The sequence below is a fragment of the Hydra vulgaris genome, chromosome 03 (genome assembly GCF_038396675.1).
Source record: "Hydra vulgaris chromosome 03, alternate assembly HydraT2T_AEP".
Classification (NCBI taxonomy): Eukaryota; Metazoa; Cnidaria; class Hydrozoa; order Anthoathecata; family Hydridae; genus Hydra; species Hydra vulgaris.
The window spans coordinates 29,809,806-29,828,507 of NC_088922.1; the positions used below are offsets into that span (position 1 = coordinate 29,809,806).

Below are 18,702 nucleotides of genomic sequence, written 5' to 3' on the forward strand. Positions count from 1 at the left end.
AAAACGTTTTTACTTTCTTGTGACTTATTTATCAACCAATGTATTTTGGAAAACGATATTACATCCACGGTCATTTACAAATAGTTATAAAACTAATATTAAGTAAATACCTATAAGTTGATATAAAAAAATATTTTTTAACACAAATAATAATAAAAATGATGAACAATGAATTAATAATAATGATAACACTATAATAATAAATTTACACTAAATAAAACCAATTAACTAAAATAAACAGAAAGAATTAAATAGTTTTAAATACTTAACATTTTTTTTAAATACTTAACGAATTTCCAGATCTCTGCCGGCTGAAAAAGCTGCAGCTGTTGTCACTGAAAAAGTGGCAGAATTTGGGTTGAAACTAGGCAACAGAATTGCCTATACTGACATGGAAGCTCCCTCAGCTTCCATGATGGTTAAGTTCGGAAAACTGGTTCCAACCGAGCATCAAACTTGTTATACCCACGGAATGCACTTAGCCGTTCAAGAAGTGCTGTACGAGAAGCCTTCTCAACAAATCCAACAAAACTCATTTGAAGAAACAAGCGACGACGACGAAGTCAGCAGTGACGAATCTGAATCTGACACCGAAGTCAGTTTTCTTGGTTCCGCCATCGATGAAAACATTCCCATTCCGAAAGTGAAAGTTAACTTGCAATCTGTCATCACAAAAGTCAGAAAAATTGTCAAGTTATTTCGAAAATCGCCCGTCAACAATGACGTCCTTCAAGAAGAAATTAAGAAAGAGCACAGAAAAGAGATTTCACTTATCCTTGACTGCAGAACAAGATGGAACAGTCTGCTGTCAATGATTCAACAGTTCCTCAAAGTCAAACATTCAATCAGAAAAGTATTGAAAGACATTTCTCCACATTTGATTTGCAGTGATGATGAAGAAGACATTTTATACGACATTGTTGCTGCTCTTGAACCAGTCAAATTAGCAGCAGAAGCACTTTGCCGACTAAATGCAACTCTTCTTACTGCTGAAAGAATTTTCAAGTTTCTTGTGAACAGGCTGAAACAACAAGATTCACCTCTTTGCATTGCAATGAAGAGTGCAATTTTGAGACGTTTTGAAGAGAGAAGGCAGAGCAAGCTTGTAAGCTTGTACAGATATCTTTCCAATCCAGAATGCTTGTCCGACATTGAAGAGCATAAAGTTTTCAATATGCCTCCGAAGTCTGTACTTCAAAAGACCGCCAAAAACTTGCTGTCTAGGCTTTTTCTAACAAATCCAGATGACCTGGAGTTTAGTCAAGAAGTGCATGACTCAGAAACTTTTGACGAAAATCCACTTTCTCTTGAAGAGGAACTCGAGGAAGCAATTCAGCATTCAGCCAAAAAACAGCGACACAATTCAAACGACGAATTCAAGGCCATTTCAAAAGAAATGTTGGTCTTTGAAGCGACCGGAATGAGAACTGCAAACCTTGAACTTTTGTTCAATGCACTAGAAACCATCCAACCAACAAGTGTCGAATCTGAGCGGGTCTTTTCTGCCGCTGGATTATTTGTGACAAAAAATCGATCCAGAATGAGTGACGACTTACTTGATACACTTTGTTTTCTCAAAGCTCATTTTTTATCCAAAAATAAATCTCAAAACTAACATTAATGTGTTTTATTTACTTATTACTGCATTTTATGGTCTTCTGTTAATGCCTTTTTATTTTTTTACCGTTTTACCGGTAAATTTAAAAGTCGGTAAAAGTTCAACCCTAACCCACAGCTATTTTAAAATTTTAACAAAGGCGGAAAGGAAGCCTGGTAACCATAGTAGCATTTATTTTTTTAGAATTTTTTTTGTTTTTATTAAAATAGATATATTAAAGAGTGTTTTGGTGCAAAATCGAGAGGTGGATTTTTTGAAATTTTTTGTAAAAACATTGGAGTATTACGTGAAAAAATAAATACTATAGGTCTGTGTTCATGATTACTTTTTAAAATAATTGACATAAACAAAAGTAAACTCAATGAACCTTTTATTTAAAGAAATTTAATTGAATTAGATATTTCTTTTTTAAATAGTTTTATGCTTTCTAATTTATGACATATTATGTCATCTTTTACTAAAATAAAAGAAACACTCAATATTAAAACGCTAAGACTTAGTATTAGTCTTAAATTTCACCAGATGTTTTTTTTTTTTGTGTAGCTAACCATTGAAATAAAAAAAGAAGTTATAGTCAACATTTAAAAAATAATAAATATTTAATATCATATTTAAAAATACTAATGATAAAAGTTTTCCACATTTTAAGTAAATATATATGTCTGTGTATTTTGTGTTTATTTATAGTTAAATAAAAAATTAAAATAATAAAATGAACAAGGTTTGTGTACAGTTGGTATTTTATCAAATGATCATAAAATGGTGTACACTAAATCAATTGGATTGAAAGATTTATCAAGTTATTCAGAGAAAGTCATAATGAAAGTCATAATGAACGAGAAAGTCATAATGGAAAGTCATATGTCATAAAATGGTGTACACTAAATCAATTGGATTGAAATATTTATCAAGCGATTCAGAGAAAGAGATATAAATTTATTATTATGAAGATCTGGACTGTTAATATCAAATGCTAATATTAAAATCTGTTTACATCATGAGCAACTTTTACTTAACCGGTTTGCTAACTTCCAAAAAAATTGAATTGAAAAGGTATAAAACTAGTATAAAACGTAAAAGGTTTATTAATTAAATTGTTTTTATAATGTGATGTCTATTTACAAAAATACATCTAGTTCACTTTCAACTAGTTTGAAAAAAATTTTATTTAGTTTCTAAATTATTAAATTATCTAAATTATTATTTCCTAATTTTGGCGAATTTTTATTTATTTATAATATATTTATAGGTGGTTTGCAAGAAATTGATATTCAACTGGCAAAAGATATGTGTTTAATTGGTATTGAAACAACACCTGGTTTTAAAATGTGACATTCATGTCGAAAAGAAGCGGTAAAAAAAATAGATGATTGGTCTACCTTACAGGACCACAATGGTGAAGATGATTTCTGGAACAAACATTTTTTGATGAAGATATAGAAATTGCACAAGAAAAAGAATTTATAAACACCAGTTTTGATAAATTAGATGAATCACCAGCAAAATTTTCAAGTTCCAAAACATGCTAAAATTTTACAAGGGAAAAGAAAATTAATGCAATCTACTGATGTTATATCAAAAATGTTATCAGCTATCCTCAATAAGATGTGAAAAATGATGTTACTGAGGATCCCAATTTTGAACATCAGAAGAAAGCTGAAGACCTAGAAATATTGATACTATCAATGCAAAAAAATCTGAAAACGGAAAACAGAAGAGAAAAGATTCTAAATTCAAAATTTAACATTGGTTCCAGATTCATGGTCTTTAAGGAAAGCAGCTGAAGTATTCAATAGTTCAAAGTCAACCATAACTAAAGCAAGAAAACTTAAATTTGAAAATGGAACATTAACACTTCCAGAAAAAACTAACATTATTAGAATTGAATCAGATATCATTGATAAGGTCGAAAACTTCTATTGTAATGATCAGTTCAGTTGGTAGTTGCCAGGTATAAAAGATTTTGCAAGTGTATCCAAAAATAAACATGTATCAAAGTGATTACTTCTTTGCAATTTAAAGGAATTATTTATTGAATTCAAACTAGAGAACCCTCAATCCAAAATAGGATTTTCTAAATTTGCTCAGTTAAAGCTAAAATGGTGTATTTATGCTGTTTGTACATGTGCAATTCACCAAAACCTAAAGCTTATGTTTAGTGCAGTTAAACTGGAAGAGTTACCATGAAAGTTCATGGTAAAAGAACATTGGTTCCAGTGGTAACTCTGGATTCCGTCTTGTATGACAAATTAAAAGTTTTCAGCAAAATCAAACAAAACAATAATTTAATTTATGGGTATAGATGATTTAATGTATTCAAATATTTGCCTTGTGCTTTAGCAATATAAGAGTGAGATGTTATGCTACCAAGTTTTTCAAGACTTTCAATGAATTCGCTTGTTGTGTAATTTAAAAGTTCTGCTCTATGTTGTACTCCACTGTTTGTATTCAAATATTTCATCTTCATTAACTTTGCCATTCTCTTCAAAAGATCCTTTATTTTGAAATAGATTTTCAGTTATATAATTGATAATATTTTGAATTCCAGGGCAACTATTACATCTAAGGACCATGCATTCCCTTGATTCTCTGCTACAAACAATCTTCTCAATAAGTATTGAGATTCATGTTTTGGAATTAAAAAGTTGAGAGTGGCTTGTAACCAAAAAAAGTAGTATCCTCGAATGTAGTGGCCCTCTTGGACTTGGGCATATGAATAACATTAAAGAAAAAAAGTATTAATCAGAGGTCCTAATGATGATGGATTAGAAAATATTTTGAAATTCATAAAATAAGCCTCAAAGATGGCTAGAAAGCAAAGTAAAAGGGAGAAGCAACTACTTGTGATGCTACACAGGAAACAGTGCCGCTGAGTTATGTCTACATAACTCAGCGGCACATAACATTTAGTTGAAAGAAATAACATTTAACTAAATGTTATTTCTTTCAACTAAATGTTATGTGCTTCACTTTCCACTAAATTTTTGGAAAGTGAAGAGGAGGAGAGGCTGTAGAATTCATCCATATTCCAGCTACGTAATTAGTTTTCCAGAAAAGCTTTCATGTAATAAGCGAGATTAAAGTGGTAAGTAACTCCGATCCATTTTCTTGATAAATGAAATTGCGGAGTCATTACCTATCGATTTCTACTTAATTACAAACAACTCTAAACGTACTTTATCAACAGAAATAAGTTGTTTTATCCCATAAATGCTACGGCTACCCGAAAATCTGCTTTAAAACATACTCATAAGTGCCCATTTTGCCATAATTTTCTTGCAACATGGGGTTTTTCTTAATAGCTTTAATTAGTCGGACCTTTGTTTTACAATTGAATCAAGCAGCATAGACACATCATAATTTTTCGCCAAAGTATATCATGTTAGAATTTTTAATCTTATTTTGTCTGTTATTGAAATCATTTTAAAGATAATATTTTTGGATTTTTTGGTACAGTTTAATTTCCAACCAAATTGCTTCAACGGTTCTTTTTTTTTCTTTCTATTTTTCCCGTCGAATTTCTGTTTCTTGAATCTATACCAACAATCAGATTTTCAAAAATCTAGAATAAGAGATCAAAAATTTTTCCTTTCATAACATCTGCTTCCATCTAAGGCAAATGCAGCATCTCTGATTTCAATATTTATGTTTGCTTTCAAGGAATGTTTTTTTCACTAAAGTTGATTTTAATTGAGCTACTGAAGATAAAGTTTTAAATATTCGTCTTTCCTTTTTGAATTGTTAATTTTGATGTTATTTTACTTTTTCTTTAACTTTTTGTAAAATTAACAATTAAATACCACTCCACCTATTTTTGGCATTTCGTACCGGTTATTTATGTCATTGAATAAGTTTACTTCTTTCTTCTTCATTATGACTTTATCGATGTAACAACATATACTTTCAAATGAATTAGAATAAACTTCTTTTCTTAAATCCCACATTCTTTTAACTTAATCGCTTTTGTTTCTTTTTATCGTTTCCTTTTCTCCTTTTTTTATTGCAGTTGGTGTTCAGCTTTATTTTGATAATTTATATGGCAATCAGCAAACACCTTTTCAAGATGTAATTGAGAGCTCGAAATTGTTATTAAGAAATGTAAGATGTAATTAAGAAAACGTGAATTGTAATTGAGAAACGTAAGATGTAGTTTAGAACATGCGTTTTTATTTTATCTTTGATGTTTTCGTTTATACAAGTTTTTGCTTTTCACTTTTATGTTATTTTTTTTCACGAAAGCAAAATAAGTAAATCTTTGCGAATACACCAGTTGAAGATAACATTAATGAAAAACTCGAGCATGTGTGTATTGTGAACGTGTATGTATTGTGAACGTGTGTGTATTGCTACTATGTTTTGAATTGATTTGATCTTTTTCGATTGAAGTTTATCCCTCAGTGACTTTGAAAGAGCAACAAATTTCATCTGTTTTTCAGGTAATAAGAACTCGTTATATTATAGATTATGCTCCTTTCAAAGTTTTAATATAAAGATGAAATTGAAGAAACTTAACATGGATTGAAAGTTATTATCAACTGACATTGGTGGCCATTAAAACAAAAATGGTAAGACATTTTAATATAAGCGTCAGCACGACAACAGTCGTCTCGATTACCTCGAAGACAGGTTTTTTTCATTAAAAAAAGTGCGCAAGGAGCCTGTTACAATAAACGGTAAACAAGCAAAAAAGAACATAGTCATTTAGGAATATCAAAGAATATATCATAGATGATGGTTGGATAAAACAAATTATAATCTTTTTTGTAAAAAAACGCAAGGACGCGCAAAACAATGAAGAAGATCAAAAATGAAAATACCTGCTTCAAAAAGGTTTAAACATACATTTGATTGCAGCTATATAAACAACAAATGTTTTCATAACAAAAACTCGCAGAAGATCATTTAATACAGATTCTTGCAATGTGTTAGCAACGGGTTTCACCCCATCCCTAAATTATTTAAAGGGTTTGGTCGTCATAACAAATCACGCTCCTTGTCACGCTCATTTGGAAAATGTGTTTGAAAATTCATCAGATCAGTTGTTACGTTTTTGATCCCACAGTCCAATGTTAAATCCGGTGTAAACAATCTGGTCCATAATTAAAAGTGTAGTTTAAAATTCAAATCGCATTCACCTGTATTAGGTGCTGGGATTGTGTAACAAAAATTGCAACATTTAAAAAGAAAAACAATAATGGGAGATGATTGTGCACGTGCTGTACAACATACAAAAAAATGACTGGAGCAAGAAGAAGACAATTTAGTCTTATCGCAGAGCCGCCTAAAATAAAAATTTCAATAATAAAAATACAAAAACAACGTAACTTCGTTCAATTGAAGACATATACTACCATATATTACAATGTAATATGTCAAAAAGTATAAAAATAAATACAAATATAAAAGACTTTTAATATTATTTTTCTTAACTTGTTTTATTTTTTAAAAAGTTGAATAAAAGATAAATAAACAAAAAATTGAATAAAACAGTCGAGATTACTCCAATAAAAAGCTTTAGAAGAAATATAATTTATTGTCATTTATCAAAAGTTTTTGCTTAAGTCCATTTATTAACTGTGCAAAAAAGTTTTTTAGCTTATTATTCTAAAGCGTGTTCTATAGTTTATTTGCAACTGTAAACTCAGTAGCAGAATAGTAGATTTTAGGTTGAATGTAATTGTTTGCTGAAAAACGTGTTGGGTATAGATGATTTATTTTTTCAAAAATTGAGTTTAATATGATGGGTGTAATTTTTTCCTATCAACTTTGAACATAAGAATAAGAATATAATAAAGGTTAAGTAGAAATACGTTTAGAGTATCAAATTTAATAAATAGCAATTTATTGAGTGAGAAACTGATATAACAAATTAATACCTAAAAATTTCACATTATCTCTTCTAAAAAACGTAAAAATTTTTCCTTAAAAGCTAAGCAGTTATATGGAATTTTTCTAATACCTTATGAGTATCAAAAATATGTCAAAATATTTAACATATAAACATATATGTAACTTTAACATATTAACAAGTATGTATATACATATGTATGTGTATACATATGTTGTACTTATGTTATGCTTCATAACATGACTAACAACATTAAAAAGTATAATAAGTCATAAATAAAATAGTTATGAGTATCTTATAAAATTAATTAAAAAAAGGGTTCTCGATGACAACACTTCACACAATTTTCTGCGAGTTCTTTCTCCTTAACTACATAAATAAAAATTTATTTATTTAGTCTTATCTTGTTAACTCAAATTATAAATTGTAATTCTATTTTAATATATTTCATTACTATGTACATCGCATATATCTTAACATTACTTTAGTTATATTTGGTATTAAAACTATATAGTGTTAAAACTTGTAAAAACTATGTAGTTGTAAAAATATGTGAAAAAAAATTGATAAAATTTTAATTTATCTACACATTTTATTTGCTTAAATTTAATTTTAAACAAAGATAATATTATTGTGTATTAATCTATTTATTTAAATAGATTTTTAACCTTAATAGTGTTAAAAAGTCTTAACAAAAGATATATACCTTAAAAAATCTTAATAAAGATATATACTTTATTACGATGTTTCTTTGTTCCAGTTCTTGAAGCCATTTTTTATTTTATGGACTGAAAGTATGCAAATTTTATACCATTGTCATTATTTATGATAATTTAAGAAATTATAAGATATAATAAAATTGCAATCCTATTATAATTACAAAGACTTTACCACAATAGATGATGATTGATAATAATTTAGTTCTTTAGAAACAAGATTACTTCCAAGCAACTTTAAAAGATAGGCTCTCTTGTCAAACTATTTATTCGACGATATTCTTCAGGTCTGTAAAAATAAAATAAAAATTATCTTTTTAATAGCAAGACTACTAGCCCAAACTAAAACCTTCAGCCAGTGTATTTATACTCATTGTGCCTATTCCTATTTAAGTCAGTCAATGTATAAGTAGCAAGTATGCTGACGTAAAAACAAGATAGTCAATCACTTTAAAAACATGTTTTCAAAATGGCGCATATTTATAAAATTGTTCTATTTTAAAAATTTATTTTTTCGAATTTAAAGTTCCGGAGAATTTTCCTGACTTTGGACTGGTCTTGACTACTATTATTTAAAATCTTTTATTATTTGAATTTAAAACACTGTCTAAATTTTCAATGTGAGATTATGAGTGTTTTGAAGGTTCCCTTAAATCTAATGATGAACTTTTGTTAGTTTAGGACAATCCAAAAAATTCAAAAACTACAAATTTATCAACCAAATTAAATATATTTGTCAATTGGAAACGTTGAAATGATTGGTGTTTATTGTAAATGTCTCTGAAAAACTTTCTTTGTCAAACTATGCAAATAGCATGTCAAGAGATTCTGGAATATCATTCGAATTTGGTTTTTCCACTTACAAACTTGGTTGAATTTTGTGAATTTTTTTTTACAATTAGTTTAAAAGAAATCCTTACTGAAATGAAAATGAAATTTTAAGAAACATCATTTGTTATTATATATTAGATTTTTTCCAAATTTCACCCAAAACTACACCACTTATGGGGTAGTTTTAGACAATGAGTAGCTTCGTTTCTAATTAAAAAAAAAGCAATGATAATTTATTTGAGTTAGGTTGACTTTGCCTATTTTTAATTGTTAATGGCTAAATTCTTTTAACAGTACGAAAGTAGTGAGTCTATTTAAAAAAGTTTTCTAATGTAAATAAATTTTAATGTTTCAAGATCATGTCCTTTTTACACAGGCCGTTATTAATGTTGTGCGATTTGTATAGTTTCCAGCCTCTTCGTGGCCGCTTATTTTGTGATATTTAGACACCATGTTCTTTTTAAACTTCGTGTTTTAGACAGAGCGGCCTATTTACACTAAAATGAAGAAAAATAGTATGGTATCTTCTTCAAGGCGCAAATGTCGAAAAGCTCACTTCTCTGCTCCAAGCAGCGTGCGAAGAAAGTTAATGAGTGCTCCTCTGTCTAAAGAACTTAGAACTAAATACTCTGTACGTTCTTTGCCTGTTAGAAAAGACGACGAAGTTATTGTTACACGTGGACCCTTTAAAAGTACTCAACCAGGAAAAGTTATCAGTGCCTACCGAAAAAAATGGGTTTTGCATATTGAAAGAGTTCAAAGAGAAAAAGCTAATGGAGCAACTGTTAGTGTTGGAATTCATCCAAGCAAGGTTCTTACAATTAAATTTTAGATTGTCTTGTATGAAAATTAAAAAGAACAATAGGTTGTGATATGCGTTTCATAATTAATAAATTTGTTACTGTTCATAGCGATCGTAGTAAAACAAAACAAAAAATTACTAAGTTTTCATTACAGCCAATAAGTGAGTGACATAAAAATTGTGAGTGTAAGTGACATAAAAATTGGTGCAAAAAATCTTGTTTTGAGGCAGTTAGCTTTTTTTTATTTAATCATTTTTGTAAACTAAAATTATTATTATTGTAACCTAAATGTTATTGTTATCCAAAAATTTTATTTATTAGTAAAATGACTTAAAGTTACCTATTTCAATTTTCTATTTTAATTACATTTTTAGAATTGCATTTAATTATATTTTCTCATAGCAAATGATCAAAAATTAATATATTAGTTTTTTTAATCATTTTCAATTTAAAAAATTCACAAGGCATGTAGTTTAAGCATGCTTTTTGAGCATTGAATATCTTATAATGAAGTTTTTCTGAAAATTCCTAAATCATCAGAAAATTACTATTATTTGCTAGTTTTTAATCGTTGTTAATCTTAATTGTTATTATTTAAAAGATGTATTCTCGTAGGTTGAACTTGTGAAACTAAAGTTAGATCCTGATCGCAAGAAAATTTTAAATAGAAAAAGCAAAAAAAATCTACAAGAAAAAGGCAAGCATAAAGAAGAAGATGTTGCTATGGCTGCTGCGGAGTAATAGTAAGAGGTAAAATTTAGTATTATTAAACACACTAGTATTAAATTTAAGGGTTTCTAATGTCACTTTATTCTGCAACTTTCTCGTTTCTTGAAACAAGAAAGTTATTTACAAAATTGTGTATATAAGTTATTCATTATTTTTTATAATATACTTTATTTATTTAATATTTTCTATACATTACAGGCAATATGCTTATGGACAACATGTATTTCTGAACACACACACAGTGTTATTTAGTCTGTAAAAATTAATCATGTCGAACCAGTATTATCGAAAATCACAGCTAACCCTGGCTCTATGGTTCAGCAAGTTACTTACCGGTAACTCTGGTTAATTTTTTTTATACTTAATAATTAAGTACTAAAAAAATTAACAAGAGTTACTGGTAAAATCTATTTTAAGTTTTATTTTGCCTAAGAAGACACGATAATAAAATAAAAATATGCGTGATGCAGTTGATGAAGTTCCATGTTCTTCAAAAACTTATATAAAGTTTTTGTTAACCTATTAAATAAATCTAACAGACTGAAAGAATCTGAGCTAACTTTGTAAAGAATTATGTGCAAAGGAAAAATATAAGAATGAAATTTTAAATAGAATAATTAAATGAAATAATTGAAATGCTTTAAACTAAACGTGGTGTTTAACTCCTTAATAGTTACAAGTTTAAAACTTCTTTGCATAAAACTTTTGGAAAATAACTTAAGTTGTTAAATAAATATATATTTCTAGCAAAGACTAATTTTTGATTTTTTCTCTTTTTTTTTTTTTTTTTTTTTTTACTGAAAATGCTTTTAAATATTTGGAGCAAACATCTTAAATGAAATCTATGCAAGTGTTATTGTTAATGTAAGAATTCTTATTACATTCTATCAATAATAGTAGTCTTTTTTTAAGCTACTTTTTTAATGACACAATGTTACCATAAGTTACACTCAAATTACCACAGTTACCGGTAACTAAAAGGAACTGTTTCGGAAGTTACTGAAATCGTTGAACCCTACCTGGCTCTAACCATAAGAATTAATTTAATAAAAACCATAACCCTGATCACTGTAAAAGTTAAAATTAAAAAGAGTAGGAATAAAAGCTTCCAAGCTTTTAGTCTAGGAGGAATAAAAACTTCCTATATGTGCTTTAATCATACATATTATAGATCTAAGCGTATATGTTTGCTGTTTATTTAGATGCTGGCATACAATATCCTTCTATTTTTATTAAATTTTAATATTTATATGGTGTAATATTTGCCGAACAAGAAGATGGTTACATGATGATCATCTTGATCATAATAATGTTTATATATGCATATATATATATATATACACACACACACAAAATATAGTATGAATTTTGAATAAAAATAGGATGTATAAATGTATATACTGTAGGATGTATAAATGTTTATGTTGCCCCAGTTACAAACCCTGGGCCCTGGCTTTATTTTATCAAACCTGCTTACTAGCTGTGAAAATGATGACTTAAATGTCAGTCTGAAATAAGTTAAATCTTGGTGCAAATATAACTCTGACTTAACTACAAGCAAAAACAATTTTAAGTCTAACATAACTACTCCTGAAGCAGTTGCAATTATCCTTAAACCAATCTTTTCATATCAGGATCTTGTGACGAAAAGCTGCTGAAAAAATGTTTGCATGATCAATTCAATGTAATACTAAAAATATCAATTAATCTCTTAATGGTATAATATGGACCAAATGTTAAAAAAGAGTTCTTACAGGAAAAGATTCATTAAAAATGGCTGCAGCATCTGCTGTTATTTACTTCAATTAAGGTTCTCAGTTACCACTTTCTATATATTTAAAGATTGGTATTGTAGCAGGAAAGAATACTTTAAAAGAACTGCAGAATATTGATGTTAAGTGTATAGAGATGATGATGTTAAATAAAGAGAGGTGAACAAAAAGTCAGCAGAGCTAGCCAATAAATGAAGAAGAAAGCTATTTTTTGAAATTTAAGTTTTTTACATAAGTGATGAAAGTATTTATATGTGACATTAAAGAGTATACATATTTAGTTTCAATACTAAAAGAACTATTAAAACTAAAAATATATACTTTCAAATGTTATATAAAATGCCAATAGTTGATTGGCTAATATGTGATTGATATAACGTCATAATTATGTGTTTTGTTTTTAAGGCAAAGAGAAGTTACAGCAAGCTTTAAATCTTAACTGGGCAACTTAAATAAGTTTTAAGTAGTTATTTAATTTAAGAGCTGTAGCTGGAAATTAAAGTGTAAAATAATGTGTTTAACTATTTTGCAAACCCTAATTGCAATTTTTGTAATAAAAAAAAACCATGCTGTTCTTGCTTGCAAGTTTTTAAATATAAATTTCTAAGTAGAAATTTATTTTTGAATAAGAAATCTTTAATGAAAAGAAAAGGTTTTTCAAATAAACGGTTATTTTTTTTTATTTTTAGATACGAAAGACAACGGACTGAACGATCTTTTTATGAAATCTGAAGGAGAAAAATCTATATGAATTTAGTATTTATTGATATTTTAAGTCTAAAAGTGGAGCAATATTTTTGCATAGCTTACGGATTTCATTTCCGTAGATAGTCGAGCGCATAAAATAGTTGACTCGTTAATATTATGAAATTAGTTATGAAGGAGTATTAACTCTTCTTTTTTGCTTTTGTCACAAATTTTCGTTAGAGCTTTACAATTGAGCTTTTATATTTTTTATAATTTATATCAAATGATTTTGATCAAGTGCAATATCCAAATCAGTCATTGGTAATAGCGTAGCGAACGAAAGGGGCACACCAACCGATTTTCGAAAATCCGTTTTCTTTAACCATTTTTACTTAAATTTGTCATCTACAATATAACACAAGATCAACGTGTCAGTGGGGCTCTTTCTAACTAAAAATCCCTTGTTATTTACACGTGATAAAATTAAAGAACACGCTTTGTAACGAGTAAAACGTTCGTCCAAAAGAGGCACAGCAATACCACTGAGGGGGAGGGGTGTAAACTCTTCTACCCGTGGTAGGAAAAAGTGTAATTTCGCGCGCTTACTTAAAACTTGATTTTGGTTGATGTGCCCCTTTCGTTTGCAACGCCTCAATAAATAATATTTATAGCTGCCGTCCCAATCCCCTTCCTTAAGTTTCTTCATCACCTTGCAAGCTCTAAGTACTAAAGATTGTAATGTTTTACCTATTGTAAATAATGATAACAATGCTGTTCGCTCTTATGGTGGCGACTGCGCTTGCATAACCCTCAGGATTCTATTTAAGATAGATTTTGTATCTAAGAGCAAAATGATCTATAATTTTTTGCTTCTACCATTACAATTAAATACAATTACTACACTACTGGTAAAAGGTGTAGAATGTCAGGTTTTAATTAAGCCAACAGAACTCGATTTTTTTAAATTAAATTATAAAAGCGTAAAATAATTTGACTAAAGAATATAAGTAAAAAAATAACACATCTAACCTCTCAAAACAGTCTAAACTCCGAAGACGTTGTTAATAGTCTATATAAGAAATAAACTTATTTTTTTTTAAATGATTCTATCTCTTCTAAAATTAAGTTTGCAGAACCTTTGAAATATTGAAACTTTGAATCAGAAATATTGCCTTAAGACATCAAAAACAGTGCTAAAAAGATGCGTGCGCAGAATAAATCTAATTTTCTTAAATTCGCTTTTTAAAATATCAATCTTTTTAAGGTGCTGCACCTAACGAGGTATCAAATTAAAAACTATAAAAAAAACTTAAGTTATTTCTTTTTATCATTTTTTTATAATACAAACCAACAAAAAATGCAATGAACGAAAAATATAAAAAAAAGATTCGGGTAAACTTTAATTTAAAAAGGCGAATAGAGGACGCTAGGTTGTATTCTAGATAAAATCAGTTATAAGAATGAAGTTTTCAATGTTATCTTCATCAGAATCAAACTGAAGGCTTTTTTTGGGTCCTATTTCATAAAAGGGTTTGATCATATTCGGTTTTAAGCCTGTTATACCTAGGCATGATTCTTTACTACATGGTAGATTTCAAAACATCGCAACACGAGCATTCTCGAAGTTTATTTGCTGCGCAAACATTCTTTCCACATGCACACTCTTCCTCACATTTACAGAATTCCTCAATTTGTCGTTGTAGCTTGGATTTCCTTTCTTTATTTGCTTTCTCCTTTTTGGCTTTGTCTTCTTTGATTAAAGAAATCGTTTCCAATATTTTTTCCCCCTCCATTAAGCCGTGAACCTGGGTAACTCTATCATTTTCTTTTTTCAATTTAGGTGTTACTTTGGTTACATGCAACAAATTAGGTATTTCTTCCAGTAATATTGATTTATCAGATATTGTTTGATAAGCTTCCATGACACTTTCGTATTTACACGGTGTGTCCCAAAAATAACCGAACTTTTTGGATATAAAATAAAACACACATTATATCATCATTGAAAGTTATTATTTATTCAAATTAGGTTCCATCAGACCCAATACAACGTTTGTCACGATCAATCAGCGCATGCATAGATTTTTTTATGTCATTTATAGGAATATTCTTCAGCATCTCGGTTACAGCTGCTTGAATGGCTAGGATATCCTCATAAAATGCTCCTTTCATCTTGGTTTTCAGTTTTGGAAATAGAAAATAGTCACATGTTGATAGATCAGGCGAATATGGAGGGTGGTTGATGAGAGAAACCCGTTTTTTCATCAAATATTCGTTCACTTTTTTGGTCTTGTGAGGCGGTGCATTGTCGTGCAACAAAAACAGTTGTTTTCCTGCTGCATATTCAGGTCTAACACGACAAATTCTTTTCCACAAACAATCTAAAACGCCTAAATAGTATTCTCCATTACCAGTTCGACCTTCTGGAACAAATTCCTTGTGGGAATTACCGTTCGAATCATAAAAAGTAATCAACATTGTCTTGATTCGAGACTTCTGGAAACGCAATTTTTTTGGTTTTGGCTCGTCTTTGGACATCCATTCAACAGATTGACGCTTAGTTTCAGGGTCATATTTAAAGCACCATGACTCATCACCAGTTATGATCGAATCAAGAAAGTCTAGATCGTTTTCAACAGTTTCAACAATGTCTTTGCAATGCTCCACACGAGCGATTTTTTGGTCTTCATTTAATTCATGCGGAACAAAACGCGCACATACCTTTCTTTTACCCAAATCTTGAGTTAAAATTCTCTAAATAGTGTTTTTACTTGTATTTAATTCCTCAGCCAACATTCTCGTAGTAAAATTTGCATCGATACCAATGATTTCACGGACTTTTTCCACCAATTCAGCACGATTACCAGCTTCTGGGCAACCTGACCTCAGATTGTCATTTAAATCCTCACGACCATTTTTAAATCGTGTAAACCACGTATAAACTTTAGTACGACTCATACAATCATCACCATAAACTTTTTTCATCAATTTGTATGTCTCAAAGAATTATTTTTCAAGTTTAACACAAAATTTTATATTCGCTCTTTTTTCCATTTTCGTTTTGTAACATTAGGACGCTTTTTTCTTTTATTGAAATGACTGTAACTTTTACTTTTGTTATCCGATTTACATGAATGTAGGTGCGTTTGAAAGAGGACGAATGTATCTTTTTCATGCTGCAAATTATCAATGGATGGCGCTGCATGTTATATGATTTACAGTATCGGACAAAACGTGTGCAACCAAATAATGCTAATTTAGTTTTCTTTATATAAAAGTGCAGCTTTTTTCCAATTTAGAGAAATAACTATGTAACTGTTTAGAGACAAAGTTCTTCAAGTTTTATTCATCACAAAGTTCATTATTTGTACACGAAAATTAATAAATTAATCAAAAGTATTCAAAAAAGTTGATTTCCTTCTGGACAAAACAAGTGCAACTCGACAAAATGTTGACCAAGCTGTATTTTTCTATCAATATTTCGTGGCCAGTCCTTTGTTGTCGATCACAGCCTTGCATCTTTGAGGCATAGATTTGATCAGGTGATCAATGAAACTTTGTGGAATCGCTGCCCAGGCCTTCTGGATTTGTTCAAACAGTTGATCCTTATTACAAACACCTTCACGATTAAGTCTGCGGTTGACGATCTCCCACAGGTTTTCGATAGGGTTGAGATCCGGAGATTGAGGCGGCCAATCCATCACCGATAGGTGGTTGTCTTGAAACCACTGCTTGACTACTTTTGCAGTGTGTTTCGGATCGTTGTCTTGCTGAAAAATCCATTTTATTAGCATATTCCATTCAGCATGAGATAACATAACATCTTTCAGGATATTTTTATACATGAAACGATCCATTATTCCATCGTTTCAATGTATTGGACCTAGACCGTAAGCAGAAAAACACCCCCAAACCATTACATTGCCTCCACCATGCTTCACGGTCTTATTGCAGTAACGTAAATCGAGACGTTTTCCGGCCGGTCGACGTACACGGCAAATGCCATCGCTCCCAATGATGTTGATCTTCGATTCATCACTGAACAGGACAGTTCGCCGTTTCTGCACATTCCAGTCAATATGAGATGTAGCAAACAGGAGTCTTTTCTTCTGGTTTTTTAGTGAAATCAGCGGTTTCTTCGCAGGGCGTCGAGAAAACAATCCGGCATTAACAGCACGAAGAAAACAACCCGGCATTAATTGCTTTTGTATCTCGACTGATGATATCCAGGGATCCTTCTTGACGGATCTGACGATCATAGAATCCTCTCTAGAAGTGGTGGAACGCGGTCTTCCACCTTTGTTATCTGCTGCCAACTTCCCGTAGAACGATATTTGGAACATAGTCTTGATACAGTCCATTTTTTCACGCGATATTTATCACAAATACTTTTTTGTGACATTCCATATACGTAATCGCCATTAATTTTCTTTCTTAGTTCCAATCCAAGACTGTCGGGAGCCATTTTTGCACTTGAAGTCATAAAAATAATAAAAATAAATAATCACGCTTCTCAAGGCTTACCGTGTTACATTTACCTTGTGATGATACAATAATGCTCTGTGGAACACAACGTCTTTGTTGGATGTGGACTGTATTGATGTAATGAAACACTTGCTGTATTTCACTTCTTGTATTGATGTTCTTCGATAAAACACTTTGATAAAACTCACTTCGATAAACTGTCTTGATAATACTGACTGATTGACTTCCATATACTGACTGAATTACATGTCAATTTACATGTCTCTTATATAGTAAAATGAACCTGTGTGAACCTGTTCTGAAAGTTTCTTGATGCTTCCTTTCGATGCTTCTGGAAGCTTCTTGATGCGTCTGGATGCTTCTGGATATTTCTGGATGCTACTGAATGCTTCCAGATGCTTCTTCTGGAAACTTCTAGAAGCTTCTGCATGCTTCTGGAAACTTCTTGAAACTTCTGGATACTTCCTTTAATTATTAAAAAACTTGATACGGACCTTAATTATTAAAAAACTTGACACCAGACTTGAGAAAATGAAACAAACCAAAAAAGTTGCACTTGTTTTGTCCGCTGCAAAATGGCACTTGTCAACGAAATTCTACCTGTGTGCTGTCACCTGTCAGCTGATTGCTCATGTCATGACTCCAGACTCCTGAACTGTTTTCTGTGGTAGTATAGTTCGTTTCGTTTTTAAGACATGTAAAATTAGGAACACTTTTTAGCAATGTTCGATGTTGGTTGCAAATGTTTTGTCCAATACTGTAAATATGAAGTTCGGTTATTTTTGGGACACACCGTGTATGTTTCCAATATCTTGTTTTCCACAGCAAACATCTATTGGAGATGAAACTGCTACCGCTGTTGATATATGATCTTTTTTGGTATTTTCATGAATACACAGCTCAGCTCGTACAAAGCAAACAAAGCAAACACACTAAAGTGTGTTTTGAATGAGGCTTCGTGACGAAACTATAAGCAGAATATTCATTTCATAACGTAGAGATGAAATTAAATGCAAATAATTTTTTTTATTAACTTATATTTTCCTAGCGTTCTGAGGTCTCTTAACCTAGCATTGTGTGGTGGAATGTAAAAAGTATAAAAGATAAGTGGACCAAACATTAAAAAATATATTCAGCATGGAAAATAAATAATTATGCAGAATTTCATGATTCTCTAAGCAATATTGGCAACAATACTACCTACTATTTAACC

At 30.2% G+C, this 18,702-nt stretch overlaps 2 protein-coding genes across 3 annotated transcripts in view; one reads left to right on the plus strand and one right to left on the minus strand.

Annotated features, from left to right (window-relative positions):
- The window catches only part of LOC100207843 (solute carrier family 28 member 3), a 93,389-nt gene extending 85,135 nt beyond the window's left edge, over positions 1-8,254 (minus strand). Inside the window, exon 1 of the mRNA XM_065792910.1 lies at positions 8,201-8,254. Coding sequence (XP_065648982.1) covers positions 8,201-8,239 — 39 coding nt within the window. The 5' untranslated portion in view covers positions 8,240-8,254. The remainder of the gene's footprint in view (positions 1-8,200) is intronic.
- Positions 8,255-9,438: 1,184 nt separating this feature from the next.
- Positions 9,439-13,069, plus strand: LOC100215772 (large ribosomal subunit protein uL24). 2 transcript variants are annotated; one of them, XM_065792902.1, is made up of 3 exons: positions 9,439-9,824; positions 10,432-10,566; positions 13,007-13,069. In XM_065792902.1, the coding sequence occupies exons 1-2, from the start codon at positions 9,516-9,518 to the stop codon at positions 10,555-10,557; spliced, it is 435 nt and encodes a 144-aa protein (XP_065648974.1). In that variant the 5' UTR covers positions 9,439-9,515; the 3' UTR covers positions 10,558-10,566; positions 13,007-13,069. The 2 variants fall into 2 exon arrangements, with proteins under 2 accessions (XP_065648974.1, XP_065648975.1); XM_065792903.1 differs by having other exon boundaries at positions 9,445-9,824; positions 10,432-10,559.
- Positions 13,070-18,702: the final 5,633 nt, after the last annotated feature.